Genomic DNA, 22,673 nt, shown 5'->3' with positions numbered 1-22,673 from the left:
TTTGCTTATCTCGTATGTAACCTTTTTCTTACTAGTATGTACTAAATATAAACCTAATCTTGTGTATTAAGATAAGTACAAATAAACATTGCCGTTTAACCTCAATGAACCTTTAGAATCTGGCGCGGAGTGAAGATGTGTTACAAGAAGTCAACAAGTCGAGTTGTGTTCATTGAAGTAGTGAAACCAATAGAAGCGAAGTATATACATGACGATAAAAACAGATCTTTTTCAGAAATATTGTTTTAAATGATGACGTCATATATTGCGGCATGCGTGGTGTGTTTTTTTTTGCTATGTCGTAACGACGTACTTGTGCTACACATGTATTACATATACACAATATTGTCGCAATTTAAAAGAATGTTGATTCTTAATCAATCAATTCACCACGTTTCCAACGTTTGAAGTATTTTTAATTCCCGTTAAAATTGTAAGGTTAAGTAGTTAAGACGAAAGACGAACAAACAAATAAACTCACTTTCGTATCTATAATATTAGTACAGATAATCGTCTGATTGTCGCGTATTGCCAGCATAAAGTTAGCTTCGAACGGACGCGGACCACTCCCATCGACGCACTATATATAGGAGTATCGGCTAAAAAAGCCGAGGCAAGTTTACAGCGGTGCGTCGGATCTGCCGCGTTTCGTTAACTTTAAAGGTGCGGTGCGGGTGCGTACTTGATATTTTGGAATGACATCGAATCTTAAGATCATTGGAAGAGTCTTGGTGTGGCGAGTGGCTGTCCGTGGTTTTCGGTAGTGAATAATCCGTAGAATCACGCAGCGTGGAAAGCTACCTTAACATACACAAAATAAATTGATAGGGTTGACAATATTTATAAAAGTAATATTAATTTTTGAATTAACTTCTTTAAATATGTCCTGTGTAGTTAAAATCATCTTAATTATAAATGTAAGAGAAAATAAAACACATTACTCTTAAATATAGAATAAGTATATTGAATAATTAAATAATGTTACTTCAAATATTTTGCCAAAAAAGACTTAGATGTATCCGTAAAAGTAATTATTAAAATTATTTAGAGGTCGAAATATTTTAGTTTAAGTAAAAACATATATTTAATGTTAGATATATTGCAATTAGGAAATATACCAATTGTTTTGTAACGCATACGTTGTAGTTTCACATGCAACCGCAAGCCATTCAACACGAACCTGTCATCACAAAGTGTTCAGAACGAGAAAACATTGTTTGCATATAAAGCGACAACGTGCGGGGAAGAGTCGACACTGTTGAACCAGAAATAGTGCACAACAGTCTATCAATTTACTAATAATAATAATTTTTATTATTACAACCATTTGTGACAACGGAGCACTAGTGCTTATAATTTAATAATCATATAAAATGTATGGGCACTCTTATATTTAAGCAGGATGTCAGAAAACAAGTAACGGATGGTTCCAGTAATATTATGTTATATTTGAATACGAGCAAGACTTGTTTACAGACATCCCGATGATATTGAGACTTCAATTAACTATTTCGACGCTTGTTCATATCATTCTTTATTACAGCAATAATTACATGGAAGCCAGTAAATCGAAGGTATCTTTAGAGAAAGAGATAAATTTCATCCACATTATTCATATATTTAAAAATCAGGGATATAGTTTTATTACCGAACGAAAACATGCGATATGGACGATACAATATTATATATATTCATAAACTTATTACGTACACTAATAAGTAGCCATTCCAATCGTAATGGTTACACTTTAAATAGGCGGACAACACACTTACATAGTTTATAATAAAACTACAATCCAGGTGTATAAAATGATAAATAATCAAGACCAAGTTTAAGCGTTCTGCTCATATTACACTGCGACTGTGTTGTGACCTAGGTATATTATTAAATATCAACGGCTTCGAGTGGATTTCTTAGTCGACTAGACTATTTTATACATCTGGATATGACTATGTAACCAGAGTAGTGTTTTAATGTACCTAAATTATAATAAATGATAAATCGAGAGGCCCATGTTTATACGGACAGCGTGGTGTGGAAATGTTCCAATCGGCATAAACACTACTGACACTAAATATTGTTAAGATATAGTAGAAAAGAAAATTATTTTTAGTGACAGTAAATCGTGTTGCATATTATTTAAAAAAAAATCATAACATTATGTAACAGGTACTGTGATTATAAAAATCGTTTTATCTTTGAAATATTAATAAATTTTTTAAGTGGATTGGAACATTTCTACACAACACGGTTGATACATAGAAAGACAAATATCGTGGAACGGACATACAAGTAATATTGGCTGCATAAGGAAGTTATAATTCTGGTCTCGGGGCACACCGAAACCTTTATTAGCGTGTTGTATGATGAAATCAAATTACTGTACGTCATATCCATATTGATGTCGTTCATGCTTATGATTAGTTATGTTTCTAGGTTTATATATTACTACAAATTGTGATTATAAACTTATACTTTTGAACACTGGAAGAATTGAGTATATAACGAAACCAAAGAATTGCACGTAAATTCAACTGATATGTAAAATATCAACATTCTGCAAATGAAAGTACCACAACGCTTATGAAATTTTGCAATTTTGCTTGAAACTGGGCAGATTACAACTATGACATGCATTAAACATCTAATTAAAATATGCTCCGTACTAACGTCTTATAATTATGAAACTACGATATACCTTCTCATCTTTTTTTTTCAATATTATATATTATGATTAATATAGTGTAAAAATAGGTTTTTGAAACGAATTTACTTCAAATATTATTTTCTGAAAATTTGAAATATGTTTTAATGTTCTTAAAAATACCAGAAAATGTTAATAATGCCTATCGAGCAAAATTTACGTGACATTTTACTTGCGAACTCTGACAGATGCAGTAACGGCAATTCCGATACATTATAATTGCTTCTGCGCAAAGTTAACAGAGATAGTAGCGAGAACAATATCCACTGTGTTACGAAACGGGAAGATCGATAATCCCAACTCATCGTCTAATCGACGCTGAAATTTGACGGGTTCTCAAAAGTGATCCAACTGCAGCTAACAAAGTCTGACTGTTCTTAAAATTTCGGAAGTTATATCGTAAATCCATGCAACTTTGCACAAAAGCGAAACACTCGTAAAACATTCCTCAGATTTCGTTCGTGAAATATAATTCAGAAATATGCAAATGTACATAAATGGCAAATTATCTTATTTACTCTTACATGTACCTTGAGAAAAGGCTGCAAAATAATCATGGACGGCAAGTTACTATGAAGTATTTTTAAGTATTTAATTTGAAATAGCAACTACACTATACTCAAGAGCTCTTTCAATTTGTTCTATAATTCTAAAATTTCTTATCTTACTTGACTTTACTGAAAAATAATTGATACGTTCATTATTCAATTTACATAAATCTCAAAGTGCATTATTAACGACTCGGTAACGGAAACATATATGGGATCAATAAGTACTTACTGCAGCTAGAGAGCTACGGGTCAATTGGTAAGTTTAAAAGATACCATCGAACATTTATGTGCGATGCGAAGGCCAATTTAGAGGATTATGATAGAAATTCATTCATCGATGTCGAAAGTGAATTTATACTAACTAGCATTCTAAAATTTACTACCTACTGAATGCAAAGAACATTCACGCGTATGAATGCACAAACACCTAATTAATAAAAATATTGAACTAATTCTATTCGTTGCCGAGGCCGGCGACAAACCGTCCATTCCAATGTCTGATAAAAATACAACTTTCTCGATACTCAGTGTCGAAGTTATTAAACGTAACGTTAATGCAAATGTTTCACACATAAACTAATTTATTAACAACAATATTTTCGGTAAATATTTTTATTTTATAATTTTAGTCTGGAAGTAACTGGAAGAAACAATTAGAATTTTTATTTTAAGAAGTTCAAGTTGACATGAAATGACTTTTTTTTTAAATATTCTTGTAGTTAAAGTTAAACCAAGAAAGAATAATTTAAAAAATTACTGATATAATTTTCTTTGAGTATCAATTAAATCTACCGGTGACCTCGAACTTTCAGTACAGTCTATAAATTTGAACGAGAGAAGCCTGTGGTTTTATACAAAGAACGTAACCAGTTTTACCAATCGTTTAATAGACATATTCAGAAAATAATAATTCAATTAATAACTACTAAACCAGGGCATCGAAATAAACAATAATATCATTAAACACTAGACCAACAGTGTTTAACTATTAGAAATAGTACTATCAATTTATCAGGTTTTGTCTGTAAAACTCTATTTACGATCTAAATTGGCACAACACAACCTGAAGTTAAAATAAATATAAAATTCTTAAAAATATAAAGGCATGTTATCTTATTGAGTTAACGCCTACTATTTTTTTGTAAGACAACTGTAATTGTTGTCATTTTTAGTATTTTACGACATTTTCTTGGTATTCGTGCATATAAGCACATCCCGCCATGGTTTGTTTTCTGGTTCTGAACTAGGGGCGAATAGTTGTATGTAATGCGTGTCCGGTGAGCTGCTCGACCTTCGATAGAGGGGCAATGCCGCCTCCGGTTGGTTTAATACTCAAATACATTTTTTTAGAATGGTTTGAATTACAAATGGTCGCGAATGTAACAATGTTTCAATAACTGTATTATTATTATTATTTTGTTAGTAATATGTATTTCCCGCCACTTTGATCTTTATATTAAGAGAAATACTATCGGTATTTAAGAAATCAAATTGAAGAGAAACCTTATTCCGCGCTCAACACTAGCTTCCACTACACTATAAAAAAATACCTTCGTCCAAAACAATATTTTTGAACTGATTAATAATATTCAAAATCAAATTTCATCTAGCGACAATTTAAAAATATTCTTATTCTTCACCTAATGAAGATATTATCTAGATTCACGAATGTTAGTTTTAAAGAGGAACTTCCTATCTCTTAGGACAGAATAAATTGATATAACTCTTAAAAGGTATTTTTTTAACGCAATTTTATAAAACAGTATTATAAGTTTTATTGTATCTACTAAGATGATATTACATAACATTGCTTTCGAAAGTGGAAGATATCAAATGTATCTCATATGATTATATTTTACATTCGAATGCGAAAGTAGCGACATCGAATGCTACACCGTTACGAATGCAGATGAAAAATTATGCTAGACATCGGAATGACGAGTTTAGTCGTCGACTTCCACACCTTACTCGTAATATAGTAATATTTCAAAGGGCTTTCAAGATACTACATTGTTTTACGACAGTAATATAATAATACATATAATATAAACTTGTAAATAAAGTTACTCTAGCTAAACGAACTCGCGTTACGTGTATTAACGCAACTCCTTATTTATTAAACGTCCATCAAACTGCAAATTTCGACAAGATTATATCAAAAATAGTGAATCGACGGCTATCATCTACATTCTGCCTAATAAATCTGTAGTCTAACGACTATTTTAGGTCACTTGAAATGACTTAGCCAATTTTCAATATAAAATGGACTATGGTAAATTTTGAATTTTCATCTTGCCTGTTCGTTAAACAAGGTCATACAGTGATTCCCAAACGTGGCACGCGACAATGTCTCATCAGACATACGTAGAGTATATTATAAAGTTATACAGTTACTGGATACTAACCATATTATCGACATGCTCATATTTTGACTTTTTCTATATTAAAACACGTACGAGTCACATTATCTCTTATCATTTCACATCATCTTCTTCACTTACGTTACCAGTCAGATCAATATTTAAATAATAAACGAGTACAATGCGAACACAATAAGTAAAAACACTTTAATTTAGTTAAATAAATGGACAATTGAAATCGTGATTTATGGGGCTCGCGTCGATTATTTTAATATTTTAAAGACTTATTGAGCAATATTAATTTAAGGAAGTTTATCAAAGTGATACCATTATCGACAAAATAAAAAAATATATAATTCACCTAAAATTGTGCTGCAGCATCACTAAAATAATTCAGATGGACAATATAATCACTTATATTTTATTTCAATACCTCTCGTAAAGTAACAAACACTATTAAGAGATCATTTTAGAAGATATAGAAATAAAACGTTTCATTTAAAAAAAAATTAACTAAAAAAGCCACTTGACGGGTAACGATGCCCCTAAAAGTTGACTAGTAAAGTGTATTAAAATAATATACGGACGAATATTGAAGCGAGCAAAATATATGAAAACATTTTGTGCTATTTCTGACTATATAACACAACACACGCAAACAGAAACCTTAATATCTAATAACTGGCTTCGGATAACAGTAAAAGATTCAGTGAAATAATGAACAAATTAAGCAAATAAGAGAAATGTTGCGAGCTCCTTTTTCAAAAAATAAACGATTAATTCGCCTCGCTAGTCTTTTAACAAAAGTATACGAATTACAACGAAATGTCGAACTACTTTAGACACAACCTTTAAATGAGCTTTACTTTACTTTAGTCGAACATGTTGGAGAATAAATTGAGTTATATTAAAAACTTTAAGTAACTTATTTCATATAACTAATGCAGACTTTATCAAATACTTAAAATATTTAATTAAGGGAAGAATTGGTTTGAATAATAGATTAAATTGTTTTAATCGATCGTTAAGTCTTAACGACAATACTCCACGCGAACTGTCCTATAAGGAACTATTATATGAATTACTACTAATGAAATCGTAAAAACACTAAAATATTTTGTAAAATTTAGATACCTCCCGGAGCTAGCAACATTTTATTTTCAATGAGTCCTATATTTTTAATTGCTTAAACTGAGATCGATTCTATTATCAAGTTTTAATTCAAATTAAACTAAAAGAGGTATTTAAATAATGGATGCAAACAATAGCGATATGAAGGCGATATTTTTGTTCCGGTATATATTTCTATCGCCAATACCTTGCTTCCAATTGCCTTACATCGATACGTTTCGTATTCTAAGTTGAATATACGAATCGACACTAGACTAGTTATATTTTTTTTTATTGTTTGCCATGTCTACGTAATCTCAATGTAAGGACATATCTACGATTATAAATCTGTACTCAAAATATTTTTTATTCGTTCAGACTATAATTTCAGATATCTTTAATATCGATTGTATATCGACAGAAACATATCGTTGCATCAATAATAATTTTAAGCATTGCCGCTCACAATATTCTAATCCAAGTCTGACCACACGAACGGATCGTCTCGACAGTAATCGATTATAACTCTATAAATTTGCTTAACATTGTAATAATTCTTTCGAAAAATTTCACAATTGCAAAGATCGATTTCATTAATACGTTTAAAAAAAAAGTGGGAATATTTATATATATTGCCTCAGACTACAATCATTCGAATATCGGAACAGAATAGAAAAGTACACCGAATGTTGTAGCGTAAAGGCGTGAGTGAAATCGATCTTGCATCAACATATTACGGGTGACGAATTGCAAGCATCATGTGCGAGTCGGTTAGAGGGTGCGCAGCTGGTAGACGAGCCGGCAGCGCGGCCAGCGGCGGGTGTGTGACAGTTTGCGCGCGGCGCACCGCATCCTACAAACTATCGGCTGCCGGCGTCATTTGCCGTTCGTCTGCAACGCCACGTTCAGCTGCGTCCACAGGTCCTTCTTGCACGACTTGGATCTGAGACGGTAACAATACAATTAACACAACGACATTTGCGATTCGCAAATCTTTTTCGAGTATATATTTTGATATATTTAGACATGTATTCCTCCGAAAGGAAAGTTAATAAAAAATAAATAAAAAGGAACACAAGCAAATCTCTCTAACGGTAAGCGGTCACACCTACACATATACAAATATACAATTTGTGATTCGACAAGCCCCTACCTATGCAATGAGACTCATATGTCTCATGCCACTTGTATTTGCTAGTATACTGGATCAGTTAGCTCTCTAACTGAAACAACAACACAATATCTGGAAACGAGTTACCTCATTTATGAGTTTTCATATTTCGGGTGCCTCGGATCCTTGCACTAATAAAAAAATCTAAGGATATTTATTTTCTCAAGCTACGTATAAACCTAGAAAGAGTACAAGTCAGCTACCGGCGCAGAGTTGAGAGCCACTCCTTGAATTGCGTGTTGCCCTCGGGCGTCAGTTGGAAGGCCGTCCGCGCCGACAGGACGATGCCGACGAACTCCTCGTACTCCACGGCCGTCAGGTGGTAAAGCTTCTGATGTATGCATTGTATGTACCTATAAGTGTAATATTTGCCTTGTTAAAATACAGTTTTCGTAAATAGATAAGTAAATAGTTAAATACCGATTATGATCATTCTACTCAAGTAAAAAAAAAAGATAGAACATCTACACTTAGACAAGATTGAATGAACTAAATGAGGCACTGACATCTGCTGGCACTTGTGCACGAGCGGCGCGAGCGTGCCGCGCAGGTGCTGCATGACGAGGTGGTGGGGGCCGCCACGCGCCAGCCAGTGCGCCGACTCCACGCACAGCTCGTACAGCACGAAGGGCGACACCACCGAGTTGACCGCGCACACGCAGAACTGGTGCAGGTACTGCGCGCCCAGGCGCTTCGATATGCGTAGCAGCCACTTCACGTGCTCGCCGTACGGCGGGTTTCTGTACATCGTGTGGACTTATCGTTTTACTGTACCCTGGAAGCTTAAATGTACTTCATCGCCGTCATTAATCAAATGTATCCAAATTGTGACAATGTATATATTTAAAAATATAATAAAAGATTTATAATTAAAATTAAATGCAATTGAATATGCAGAGCGCAAATACAAACCAAGAAACAAACCTTCCAAATTTATTTTGAGGGCGGTCATCGTGTACTCGACGCGCCTGAGTCTCCAGCGCTAACATTCCAACGCGATAGGCGGCTAGCAAGCGGCGCAGTTGCGCTGGAGGCAACGCCGGCGGCCCTACGCCATTGGCTGTACCAATCGTTCCGCTGACTCCACTGACAGCACCCACTCCGCTGACAGTGGTCACTGTACCCACTGCGTTCACTCCCCCGCCAACGCCACCGACGGTACTGACTCCAGGTGTGGGCATTTGGACGTGTCCGGTCGGCATCGACACTGGGATGGGTGCCGGATGCTGTTGATATACTACGTTTTCCTATAAAGATACATATCATTACAAGATTTTGCAGATAAATGATAACATAATCATTACTGTACCAAATATTTATAATAATAAATATTATTTAATCAATCTCATATAAAAAATCAGTAGAATATATAAAATCAGACTCTTATGTAAATAAATATATTATAATAAACTGAGTAATATATAAAGGATTAAAAGGGTAAAGTAATTTTTCGTTACTAAAAAGCAAAAATGAAAGACACACAAAACGTTGAAGTTATTTGATAGTTATTGTTTCCGCATACTAATACCTATCCAGTCAAGCTTAATAGAAGCGACTTATGCAGCTCTAATTTAAGCAGCTACAACTTATACTCACATTAACCGTTATGGACGTCGGGTGCGTCACGTGCTGCGGCAGGGACGCGTGCTGCGGGTGCGGCGGGTGCGGCGCGTGCTGCGGGTGCGGGTGCGTCTGAGCTACGATCCCACGCACGAAGTAGGGCTGCAGGGCGAACTGTGCACCCGGGTGGGCTGTTGCTGTGCCTCCGAACTGCAGTAAATTATTAGTATTTGCATCAGATGTGTACTAAAATGAGGAAATTTGTTATTTTAACTACACTTAAAAGTGTAGCTCTTACATCATAGGTTTTTAACCTATGATGTTTTTAAGCAAGTAACTAACAAAGAGGGTATTCCAATTTTCTAGAAAATTCAGCCTTTTCTAAATTGTAATTAATACAAGCCAAGTAGATAAGTAAGCTACTCATGCTTAAACAAGTTAAGGCATTTTTTATGTTTTATTATTATTCATGTCTTATTCAAATTTACTCACCTGAGGAGGATGAGTGACTTGCAGCTGATAGATTGGAGGAGGATATGGGTGATAGGCGAAAGGGTAGGGCAGTGGGTAGGGTAGAGGCATGGCCAGCGGTGGTGGCGCGCGGTAGGCCGGCTCGTCGAATACACAGTCGCCCTCCTCGTTGGCCTGGCGCATGTACAGCTCGTGCCAGTAGCGCGCCACCGTATACAGAACTTCCGGGTACACTCCACCTCCTACACGGAACAGTTTTGGTGTAATTATTAATCTTCATTGAGTATTGGAAAAAGTATACATGAAATTAAAATTTATGTAAACTATTTAGTACAAGATAACACATGCGTTTACATAATCAAATACTTACTTAGATCAACTACATTCAAGCCTAAACTCCTCCACTATAATTTCTCAGATAATGATCATCACTTGTAATAATTGTATTTAGTAATACTTCTTATTTCAACCCATTAATTATTGTATCGATTTTATAACAAAGTATAATATAAGTAACTAGCAATTTCCATACCACCATATGCTCGTCCGCCTTCCTATTCTATAAAAAAAAATGGTTGCTCCTATAAACCAATTTTATTTCCTTATTTTTTTCAAAAGTAACTTGATTGGGAATTTCCTTAGCTATGATTAAAGAAAATCTGTTCAGCTATTCGAAGATCATCAATTCTTGATGATCAGTTGTTGAAGGAATGTTAGCCACTTTTACTGATCTGATCGACTCAAGATTTAGTTTCACAAGATACATAGAATAGCATCATCGATATCGTGTTTGGGTTCATTGAAATGATCTCAATGTATATAATGCTTATAGATATGTATACAATGTATATAATGGTTTTGATTCTGGGGTATTTTTAATTTCAAGTTCAAGGTTGTTAACAATTATGCGAGATGGGTGTAATGTAAGTCAATTTAGTGCTGTATTGCGTAAATAAAAAGTAAGCTGCCAAGAATTACCCTTAGCGGCCGCCTCGACGGTGAGACAGGCGCGCTCGAGCATGGCGTCGCCCTGCTCCTTGCACTGCAGCACGGCACGCTGGATCTCGTTGTAGTTTAGCGCGTGCGCGTGCGGCAACACCGACAGCGCCAGCTCGGCCGCCGCGCGCACCAGGTGCACGTCGCAGCCCGACGACGCCTGCACATCACTCAACATATTGAACTAAATGCGAACTATACTATTTATTTATTAGAATTAGAATCACCAACGAAAGCGACAAAAGTCCCTTCGTTGTATGAAGTATATATATATATAATTTATATAATTCATGTCCAATGTTATTTTGAGGTAACTCATTTTTATTTTAACAACGGTTGTTTATAATGTATACATTTCTATTTATATTTGAAACAGCCCCTAGACGATTGGTGCATTCCCAAAAGAATTATAAAGAATAGTTTTAAGTTAAGTTGCAGTGTTACAAAAATGTACCTTATCTGCTATTCCTGCAGCTTCTGGTGGAGTAAGATGACCCTCCCAGGCGTCAATTAGAAACAAAACTGCTGGTGCTCCAATATCCATAGCTTGCCCTAAAATTGAACTTTTACATAAAATATATTCATAGCTATTTAAGTCTGTTCATGAGTAAGTAACAAAAAGATAAACAAACCTGTAATCCAGCTTACATGTGAAGAATAAGTACGACTGAGCCAATTTGCGCTGACACAATTGTGGAGCCCTAAGGCGTATAGACCCAATTGGAATGCCGCCATATGTAATCCTCTGAACAGATGAGAAATTGAATTTGTATAAATCGTTGGCTATCTTATAACGTATCAAATGTATAAAATTTTATATATAAGATTATAGACACAAAATTTTTATGCAACATGAGTTTACCTATGCGGACCATGATGCTCTCTGGCACACGATGTTTCTGTGAAAAGACTTGTGCTGGAGGAGCCGCCAGCTTTGAAGAGCACAGATTTAGCTAATTCAAACATAAAATGTGCTGAAGCTTCCGATGGCTGATTGGGTACCGATGGGTACAGCCGTTTACCCTTGTATCTAAAATAACACAATTATTATATAAAATTACTTATAAGCGAACTTCATTCGTCAATTTCTGACTAACAGTGATATATAGACTGTACAATTTGATATATTATCTTCAGTTAATCAATAAATCAATCCTTTATTTCAAAATTCAATACGATAACCGATCGAATATTAGCTACACAGTTAAACTTAATTTTATGCTATATGATATTGAACAAAAATCGAACATAAACCTGGAGTCCTTAAGCCTGGGCAGCGTCTGGTGCGGCGGCGCGTGGGTCGACGCATGGGTCGACGCGTGGGTTGACGCGTGGGTTGACGCGTGGGTCGGCACGTGGGTCGGCATATGGGTCGGCGCATGGGTCAGCGCGTGGGGCGGCGCGTGTGGCGAGGCGTGCGCCTGGTGCGCGGAGAGCGGCGCGGCGGGCGGGGAGGGGACACCCTCCGACACAGACAGCCGCTCCATGTCGCCTACCAGCGGACACGCCGATGCCTGTAATTAAGACACTGTGATTTTTTTGACACTGGTTTTAAAAATAATTTATTAGGCAAAGAAAATTGCCAGACAACTTTTCATAAGATATCATTTGACAAACAATTGATTCAATATTTATTTGGTTACAAAAATAAATAAAAACATTACGTTAAGTAAAATATGCGAATAAATTTTGTAAGATGTTCTTTATTAACTGTGTTTTTGCAGGATAAGACGTTTGTCACTTTAATAGTTTCTAAAGGTTTAGTAAAATGATTGTTTGTCATAAGTTTATTGTCAAACATTTTTGAAATGTAAAATGGTAATAATTATTTATTATTTACCAAGGGTTCATTCGATTGGTCAATTGTCAACAATGATTATACAATATTGGTACAGATAACTGGTACGTGCCGCAAACTGTTGACTAATATAAATTTTAATTATATTATTTACTATTTGACCATAAGTAACAGTCTATAAATTGTATGGTTTTTATGAATATAAAACTTCAAAAAGCCATTAATTCCTTACTGATTGTTGTAAGACAGGTGCAGAATGCTGCGCGTGCACGGAATGGACTTGATGGTTATATTGTGCGGTATCAGTGCGGTAGGCGGCTAGGCGCGGGTTGTTTGTGTAATACATGCTAACCATTGGATTCTTCGTTAGTTGATGGATTTCACGGTCCAGTAGCTGAAAATAATAGTAATTAACTGTAATTCATATATTGTGATAAGTGGGTGATACTTATCCGGACCGGCTCGCACAAAGCCCTATCACCACGATCACTATATTATATATCAATAAATTTCTCACTTCTACACTAGCTACATTTCTAAACTTTTCTAAATACCTTGTTCATGATCCTAGCTAATTTAACAGGATCATCCTTATAAAAGGATAAGAGAGTTATTGCCAGTTCTCCTCGTTGTCTTCGTGTTCCTTCGCAAAGCAATGGATGATCAGCTTCTGATACATTCGCCTTCAGACCTAAAGCTGCTACGGCAGATTCGAACCCTAACATCTCGTCCGATGGTAATCTTGCCTGATAATAAAAATAGAGAAAGTAATGAAAGGTTAAATGTACACTTCTCATTTAGTTTAAAATAAATATTCCAGAAACAACTAAGAGCTCATTACATACAAATATAGTATACAAGGGTAAACATACTGAGTGTTTATTCTCTTTATCGGTAGCCGATAGAACGAGAACATCAAACAGGAAGCTCGCCAATGCAATAGGAAGTAAGGCTGGGCCACGATTTCTGCAAACATAAGACAGTTACAGCATCACAGTCAACATAAGAATTACTGAAGTTATAAGAAATTACCTGAGAGTTCCGTCTCGTAACTGTTCTGCTTTCTCTCTAGCTAACAGTAGCTGTTCAATACCAGTGGGAAGTTTTTTCAACAACGCAACAAGTTCCGTCTCCTGGTTATTAAGCTTTACTTCGAGAGCTTTCGTACTAGCAGGCGGTCGAGCCATTTCCAGAGCGTATAATCCAACTCGAAAAGCCAATTCATGATGTTCATTAAACTCTGCTAACACCTGTTAAATATCATTTGCCGTTGACAAAATATGTATCATGCTTAAAAGATACTGCATAAGATTTATTCTATTTAAGTTTTTCTAAGTAATTTTTTTATTATTTAAATCAATTATTGACGATCAGAATAACTAAGTTAAATGTTATGTAAGTTTGACATTAAAGTTAGAAAAGTTATACAACCTTTATTTAAAATCGCTAAAAAAAATATTAGGATGAAAAATTTATAAAATATCTTATGAGAAATTATTATATAATATAATTATTTATTATTATTATTATTATTTAGGAGTGATATAAGCATGTTTTTTAAGTGAAAAAAATTTAGTTGTCAATGGTCTAAGTTCCATACTAATTCATTTAATTTTTTTTTAAATAATCTCATGTTAAAATAAAAGGCATATTATTTAATACAAATTAATGAATAAAATGTAATTTCTGTTATTGATAGTGATCATAAATTCTTATTCGTTTATTTTCAGTAGAATCTAAATTCTGAAATGATATTTAGTTTTATATTTAATCAAATGGTGCAAGATTTGATTGTATATAACGCTAATACCGTGATACCTACATTAGAAGTGTTCAGTGTGGTAAGTGTCTAACTAACCGTGCAAAGGAAGGCGCACTTGGCGAGCGTGGCGGACGCGAGACACGACAGGCGGTGGCTGGCGGCGCACAGGCGCGGCGAGGGCGCGTGCCGGCGCCGCGCGCGCCGCGCCTCGGCCGCCGCGCTCAGCACGGAGCCCACGCTGGCGCCCACGCTGGTGCTCGCCGCCGACCCTATCGACCGAGACACTGTTTCATGTTTATTTTAATCTATCCTGTTTATTATCGTATATATATCATTTATTACATATACATAGTATATTACCATATACATTATTTTGTTATTATTACTAATTTAAGATTTAAGTCGGCGTTACAACGAGAGAGATTGTTCAAAATAAGATATATGTGTTTGAGTGCGATCGCTAGCAGCAGACACGGTTCATCGTTAAGAAACCTCCAGCTAGTTATGATATAATAATAATAAAACAATACAAATTGTCTACTCCAATGTTTGACACGATATATACAGAGCACAACTATTGTAAATTATATTTTATATAGACGGTACTCGCTCACGTTTTTTAAATAAAACTAGTATTGTTCAAATGTAATTTGTTATCTATTTAATTAATTAATAACCTTTAAACCTAACTAATAAACCTAAACTAATAAAAATAAGCTTTTCTAACAGTAGTTAGAAAAGCTTAGTAGTAGTATTGGATTATTGACAGAACATGCATTTTTTATTTCAGATTTACACTTCTCAGTAGTTTTCTTCTTAAATTAGACAATGTGTCTGCGGCGAAATCAATGCTATACTAACTTGTATGGGTCGTGTACTCAAGCGAAAGTTTGTTCCCAGTTATTTTATCTTATATTATAGCAGTTATTTTATTTTCCTTCTTTATTTTTTTTTCGTTAACAAAACTCACCGAGAGCGGGCGGACTCGCGAGGAGCTCAGCTGCTAAGCAAGCGCCGAGTGCGCAGGCTTCCCGTGCGTGTCCGTGTGCGTGCAGCCCCTCTGCGCGCGCAAACGATACCTCCCAGCCGCAGCCCCAATTCGCGAACGAGCTCGAGCCTCCTCCATTGCGGCTTCCGCTGCCGCTAGAATTCTGGTATAAGCGGAACTATATTTAACTTGATACCAGACCTATTATTGAGTATTTAATACAATTATTTTAACTTTCCCCATTTAATAATTTGAAGTGAAAAATGGTAGGAGCTTCGAGTAATGATAACTGTTGAACCTTTTTCTTAGATAATGTAGGTTCTCTTTCGATGTCTAATCGACGGTTTACTTTGTTTAGACGATGACATTGATGAACTGAAAAAATAAATGATCCGTCGAGATAACATACAAGATTTAGATTCGGGTTAGCGCTGTCGACGGCGACCCGCCTCGCGGCCGTGGCGTCGTAGTAGTAGAGGTTGCAGTCGTCGTCGGAGACGGAGTCGTCGTGAGACACGCGCCGCACGGCGTCGTCGGACGACGCGCCGGCCGAGCTCGACTCCTGCGAGTCCGTGTCTCCACCGCTCTGGTGCAGTATTTCCTCTTCGTTCTCGCAAAAGCCTGGAGTCAAGTAAATGCGTTTTCATTACGGTTAATATATGACTAATCGACATTAATATATGACTAAAGTACACTTTTCGACTTCACATATGAGCCACAAAAGATGACTTAAGTTTGAAAATAATTTCAAGTTTCTTTCACCTTCGGATGACACACTGGAATGATTTCCGTCACTTGGACCAGAATCCCGTACTAGGTCGCTGGGACCTTCACCCGAACCACGAGCCTGGAATAAAAAATGGCCCACCTTTATATGTTGATTTATTATATGTTATGTGATATGTGTAATTTAATGAAGTGATTAAATTAAGTATTTACAAGCGTGCTACCGATAGTTCGTTTAATATTAAATCGAGTTTGAATTACAAATTATGGTTTTTTAAGATTTATCTGTTATTTTTTAATAATAAATAATTGGCAATAAAAATTAAGCGGGTGGTGATGAAGTTCGCCTAGACAATTTCGGCTACGGTGGCCATTTTAAAGGGAGACTGGTCAAGTGCACAGGATAATTTAAAAGCACAGGTATGTGACCAAAACAAGTGTCCTCTCTATTTCCTCTCTCTCATAGTCTGATGGGATGGGGTATCAGACACGATCGGAAAGAGTTCAGGTGCAGGTTGGCATTACGTACTCTCTGAGGCAGGAACATTTAGACTCCAGGCTGCTATTCAAAAACTCGACAGAAAACTTAAATAACCATCAAAATATTCTTTCACACGAAGAACTGCGTATATTACAACGAGGACAGTAATGACGTGTGGAAACTGGTAAATAAGGCACAAAAAACAACTACCAAAGAAAATTCTAAACAATATCTTAATTTATTTGGTACAGTAACAGAGAGCGGAAACAATCAATTTGATACAGCATTATACATTAAATTAAACTAAAACTGTTTTCCAATAATAACCAGCAACTAAACCAGAAATTAGAAAATTTATACCGTAGGTAATATTTTATACCATTTAGATAATGCAGTTGAAATACATGACAACTGATATAGATATACAATTGAAACCCATAATAAAGAGGATCCCATCATGGACAGGTTGCCGAAAATCATCCAGATCAGGCTAGGTTCAGAATCCCACATCATGGCTACGAGAACCATCAGAGGATACCGAACAATATCCTTTGAGGCAGTATGCGTTCTTGCTGGATGACCTTGGGATTTGGAGGCAGAAGTTACAGCCGAGACGTATTTCTGACGGTCTGAACGCCGTAGAAGTAATGTTTTTACACCACAGTAGAGGAAAAGGAATAGAGGATCAATAAACTTTCGATGCTTATTCGAAAGTGGGAAGAGAGAGCCCACTGCAGGCCACAATACAATAGACGAAATTCGACCGGTCCTGTTCAAATGGTGTAAAAGGTAACGTTCTCCACTGACTTTCATTTAGTGCTCATTCTCTCGGGGCACGGGTGTTTCAGGAGATATCAGTGGAAAATCGCTGGGAGGGAACCAACCGCAATTTGCCAAGCTTGCGGAGCGCATGAGAACACAGCGACACATACTCTACAAGTGTGCCCGGCATAGGAGGAATCGAGACGGAACTTGGTTTCAGCTGTGGGAGAAGACTTATCGCTACCAGCTGTGGTAAAGTACATGTTAGACGGCGAACAGTCCTGGAAGGCGATGATAACCTTTTAAGATTGTGTCATTTGTGATTGGTTAATTACACAATTATTTATTTTTATACCTGATTGGACGGTCCGGGGATAGCTATATCAACTGTTACTCGATTGTTTCTATGAAGCAATTTGCGATGTCCAATATGTGACGGATCTGGATTTGTTAGACGATAACTCAGTGACATCTCATTATTTAGCACTGCTTTTGAAGAGTTAACCTGTTAACAAATTTTATTTATTACATATAAAACAAACGATTCCCTATAACCATGTAGCATATTTTAAATTAAATTCGGATATTCAACAAACCTGATGAACGCTATCATTCTTATCCGTATGTCGGAAAATGGTAAATGGACTATGGTAGAGCGGATTGAGGTCTTTAGTATACGTGACACCGGCTATCTGATAGTCGTCCCACTCGAGGAAACAGGCTTCCATGGCGGGATGGAATCCGGGAAACACTTCGTTCTCACTGATCCCGTTGATGTAGGGCGGATGCGAGTGCGCGCGCGAGTGCCGCGGGTGCGACGAGGGCGTGTTCATGTGGCTGTTCCGATTCTTTGCCACCTGTTTGCGTGTACACGTTATATAGTAGTTTTATTTTTAGAATTCCAAGAGAAATAAGTTTCAAGCGCCTATTTTTGTATTACTAAGATACTGATTTATAATTGAATATTAAACAAAGAACACGTACGAATTTAAGGGTTAAGCAATAACGAAGCAAAATAGCAAAAAAAAAAACAACATGTTAATTTTATTTGTAGTATGTGTTTCCGAAAAAATTAAAATCACGTTTTATATCTTTCAACGTTAGATAAGTTTTTCGTTAATATTAATAAAAGTTATACTTTCTACCTTCTCTAGAACCTTCGTATGCCACTGGGCAAACTGTTCGTGCAGTGTATCTCGTTCGTGAGGCGCCAGGCCCGGGTTCAGAGCAGCCAGACGCCACAGTACTACCACCTACGAAATCATTAAAACTTTGCTCAGAACAACTATTATATAGCTTATATGATACTTGTTCTGTATTGTCGAACAACAAGCATAATTGTCGTATTGTAATTTAAAAAAGTTACACCCTCACAAGGGTATACAAATATTTTTAGAGAATTATTACAATTTAACTAGCTGACCAATAAACATCTACTTTGTTTGTCAGAATAATACGGATATTATTACGAGAGTATGCTTTGTATAGTAAACAAAAGTAAAAATTTAATTCCACTTATCATTAACACCATAGTTAAAGTATTTATCTTCGTCACTTAAACTGCTAATCCAATTAATATGGAATATCGATTGTTTAGTTAATTGTTTCAGGACAGATAACTATGTATGTATTTATGTAAATGTGTTGTAGATTTTGTAAAGATGTAGTTCATTGTGTCAACGTAGTCAGAAAGGTGTACATCCGGGCTCTTTAACGTTGTACAAAATACTACCGATGCACGAAAATTTTGTATAGGAGATTAACAAATTTGGAAAAAGGACATGTTAAATGAAAGCACTTACGTAGTAAATATCAATATAAGCACAACAGTGTACGGCGCACTCACCTCGTCGCAGAGCGAGGAGCAGGCGTGCTGCGCGGCGGAGTTGCCCGCGGCGCCGTGTTTGCCGCCGCCCCCCCAAGCCACCAGAGCTGCCTTCGTACTGTACCACCAAACTATAATCTGTTAAACAAATTACGTACTTATAAAATATAATCTGTGTTCTTATTTAACCTACCTTTCATCTTAACCTGTTACCTTTTAACTGACTAACAAAAAAAAAAGACTATTGCAAAATAATAATTTTACCTGCTCACAAGCCATCACTTCCTCAGTAATAATTTCGAGCAGAGGTATGGCATTACGATCACTTCGTTTAAACATTTCCCGTACAATAGACAACAAATTCCACATTCCTTCGGGTTCTCTGCCTCTAAGTGGTCGCAATAGTGATGACCATTCGGCGGCAGCTGGGGGGGCACTGGTGCTTAGATAGTTCACATCACTATATAACAAAATAGTCACAATTAGGATTTTGCTAACAGTATTTATCTTGTATATTAAATTAATATTTGAATACAAAAAAACTTTATATTAGAACATTTACCTGAATACTATTGGTGCTGGAACACAGAACTTGACTAATATTTTGTTTATGTTATTATGTAATGTCTTTTCATCCAAAAACCAAGAAGTGAACTCATAAGCCGATGCGCCAGCCGTAGGATCTGGCGCTCCACAAGTTGTATTTATCTGATTTGGTTGAGCAGACAATAACTCGTCTAAAATCCTCTGCGCCGTGGGCAATACTTGACGTGGTAACTCCGATATAAGGTATTGGGCAAATTTCTGTAGTTGATCTCTTCGTAATCTCTGTAATGATTCTGACACTGGTGCTCTTAAGCAGACCTGTGTCGGCTGAATTAATAAAGAATACTTCGTTCATTAAAAATATTTATACAGTCAATTAGAAAACTCACAGAAATCTATTCATATTAAATTAATAATATAATTGAATCATAATGTTATAATATGTACCAAGACTGATGATTCACTATATTATAAAGTTATTTACTTTGGATTGCAAACAACTAAAACAATTTAGTACTTAATTAGCTTATTATTATTATTATAATAAAAAAATAATAAATAGACTAAAAACTATTAATATATAAAAAAATCTATAAATTAACAATATTTGTTAATACACAACATATAAAATTCTAAAATATATGCCAATCTTACCATCCTCATAAAAGCTAAAAGTAACTCAAATTTTTTTTTAGATAAATTTACCAAATAATTAATTAGGATGTATCTTAAATCTTGGAAGCAAGTTCTTTCATAAAAATTAAAATAAGCATTTTCATTTTACTTACTAAATGTATTCTGTAAAGACAAACAGCAACAATGTGAGAGCACCAGTGGGCCGATGATGAGCAGGTACAATTGCAGGAAGAAATCTTTTGTCTGTCAAATGTGACTGCTACATTGTATTGAGCTCTTGTCATACTTAGTATAACAGTAGCAGATAAATGGAAGCCTAATGACAAATTTAAAATAATGTTGTTACTATTTTATGAGACACAGCTAATAATATATAAGATTATAATTTAAGATTTTCGCCTTGCTGAATTATTCAAATAATATATATTAAACAACCTAATCAAATATGGTAAAAAATATATACTACATTATTTTAGTATTCAGATTATTTATAAATTTTTTGGAGGGTACATTTCCAACAATATTTTTAAAGTTAAGATTAGATTAATTATGTATGTAAATATTAAATTGTTTTTTTGCAGCCAAACAATTTTTTTTCTTAATTTTTATCACAATTATAAGTAATTAAGGTACAAAAATCTAATTTATTATTAATAACAACAAATATGGTAATTTAAAAAACTTTTTGATAAGAAATCAGAATGTCAAAGAGATTAAAACATACTTGTTGCTAAATGAAAAACTTACCGATCTGTAGGACATCTTTAACAGCTCTGTCTCTGAATAAATGTTCCCCTTTCTGAAACTCATCAGCCGATCCATTTGCAAGGCAAGAATAAAGTCGAATGTCATCTTCACTGTCAGGAAAACTCCAGAAGGCAATTTGAAGTTGAAGTTGTTCAGGCACAGGTGGATAAACATTTTCAACCAACTCAAAGGGAATATGACAAGCTACACACTTTGCTGCTAATTCACTAAGGCTTGATACTGATTTTTCTACAAAAAAATATTATTTTATGTATGTTACTGTCTAAACATATTAATAATTATCAGATATTTAACACATTATTACTGAAATTACTTTTGTGTCAGTTCATAAAATAAAAATATTCTACACATATATTAAATTGTTTATTCTATTTATTAATAAGAATAAGAATCATTAATAAATAATTACTTATTAAGAGCTAATAAGATGCTTAATTTTTATTTTGTTTAATATTATGGTAACTATAAGCAAATACATAAGTGAATTGACTTTTACATGTTCAGTGAAAGTTTGTGAAAGTTAGCAATAATGGTCACTGGATTAAATATTTAATAGTAATAAAAAAATAATAATATTGAAGAACAAAGAAACTACATGTCTACATTGCAAGAATTTAAATTTACTTCATACTACTATTTGCTTGGTTAAGTAAAAGGTAAATGACTTTTTAGCACCTGTTTCCATGTTAACACACACAAAGAAAACTTCAACCTCGCAAATATTTCATATAAATAAATCAGTTTAATTTAATTATTTCTTAGGTATTTCGCATAACATTAATAAATTAATAGTTTATTGAATAAAATAAAAGAGAGAACTGTTTTTGTTTCTATACTTCGAAACAAAGGATCAGCTGCATAGTTACCTTGACTTGTTTTTTTGGTGGTGCGAATACCGAAAGTGTTTTGAAGATTTGGTCTTCTCCATCCTCGCCAATTATTGCACAGACTCTCAGGTTCTGAGGTCCAGCTGCACAAAGAATCTTCTTCAAAACGCTCTGAGTCTTCAAAACTAAAATGATCTCCTTCCTCCCAGTCGAGTAAAGGAGATCCCACGTCGACTGGGGCGGCTGATCGTCCCCCTTTCCCATTATTATTTGAAGCCCCCGCCACTTTATCGCTGTTTAATACTAAATTAGAAGAACAGATTCGCTGCAGAAATTCAGCGAATTACTTCTAGGGGGTATCCACAACGCTAAATATGCATGCTCCCCTACACACTGAAGATTTTATGCGCCTGGACAAATTTCGTATTATCAGTATGCATAGAAATTAAATACATCACAAACTTAGAAAATATTATCACTTCCTAGTCAGAATTCCATCAATCTAAATAAATTCTTATGGAGCACAATAACAAATATGGCCGTTCAATGTCCCGTCCCGACCATAGATCATAGTTTTCACGTAGAGCCGATGGTCATTTAAAAGCTTAAAATGGAGCTTTTTAAAATAATG

The 22,673-nt window shown here is 35.3% G+C and overlaps 1 protein-coding gene across 3 annotated transcripts; it reads right to left on the bottom strand.

Annotated features, from left to right (window-relative positions):
• Nucleotides 1-943: 943 nt before the first annotated feature.
• LOC126768867 (zinc finger SWIM domain-containing protein 8 homolog) lies at nt 944-22,590 on the bottom strand. Of its 3 annotated transcripts, none has more exons than XM_050487242.1 (28): nt 22,082-22,590; nt 21,195-21,443; nt 20,600-20,763; nt 19,828-20,138; nt 19,530-19,725; nt 19,287-19,403; nt 18,586-18,693; nt 18,037-18,297; nt 17,796-17,945; nt 16,234-16,318; nt 15,881-16,092; nt 15,454-15,634; nt 14,580-14,767; nt 13,754-13,971; nt 13,567-13,687; nt 13,276-13,467; nt 12,954-13,115; nt 12,178-12,437; nt 11,786-11,953; nt 11,556-11,668; nt 11,378-11,475; nt 10,906-11,083; nt 9,949-10,169; nt 9,493-9,666; nt 8,821-9,143; nt 8,403-8,636; nt 8,100-8,249; nt 944-7,668 (listed from the first exon to the last, which is right to left on the bottom strand). In XM_050487242.1, the coding sequence occupies exons 3-28, from the start codon at nt 20,729-20,731 to the stop codon at nt 7,602-7,604; spliced, it is 4,620 nt and encodes a 1,539-aa protein (XP_050343199.1). In that variant the 5' UTR covers nt 20,732-20,763; nt 21,195-21,443; nt 22,082-22,590; the 3' UTR covers nt 944-7,601. The 3 variants fall into 3 exon arrangements, with proteins under 3 accessions (XP_050343199.1, XP_050343201.1, XP_050343200.1); XM_050487244.1 differs by having other exon boundaries at nt 13,074-13,115; XM_050487243.1 differs by having other exon boundaries at nt 13,594-13,687.
• Nucleotides 22,591-22,673: the final 83 nt, after the last annotated feature.

This window comes from Nymphalis io, chromosome 6, assembly GCF_905147045.1.
Source record: "Nymphalis io chromosome 6, ilAglIoxx1.1, whole genome shotgun sequence".
Classification (NCBI taxonomy): Eukaryota; Metazoa; Arthropoda; class Insecta; order Lepidoptera; family Nymphalidae; genus Nymphalis; species Nymphalis io.
Note: the sequence above shows the minus strand (reverse complement) of the source record. Positions and strands in the feature narration are given on the sequence as shown.

Coding starts and splice junctions, on each gene's coding strand:
- LOC126768867 (XM_050487242.1), bottom strand. CDS start 20,731: ATGACAAGAGCTCAATACAATGTAGCAGTCACATTTGACAGACAAAAG. Junction 16,093..16,233: donor TTCCAGTGTGTCATCCGAAG/GTGAAAGAAACT, acceptor ACTTGACTCCAG/GCTTTTGCGAGAACGAAGAG. Junction 8,637..8,820: donor CCTCAAAATAAATTTGGAAG/GTTTGTTTCTTG, acceptor CACGATGTACAG/AAACCCGCCGTACGGCGAGC.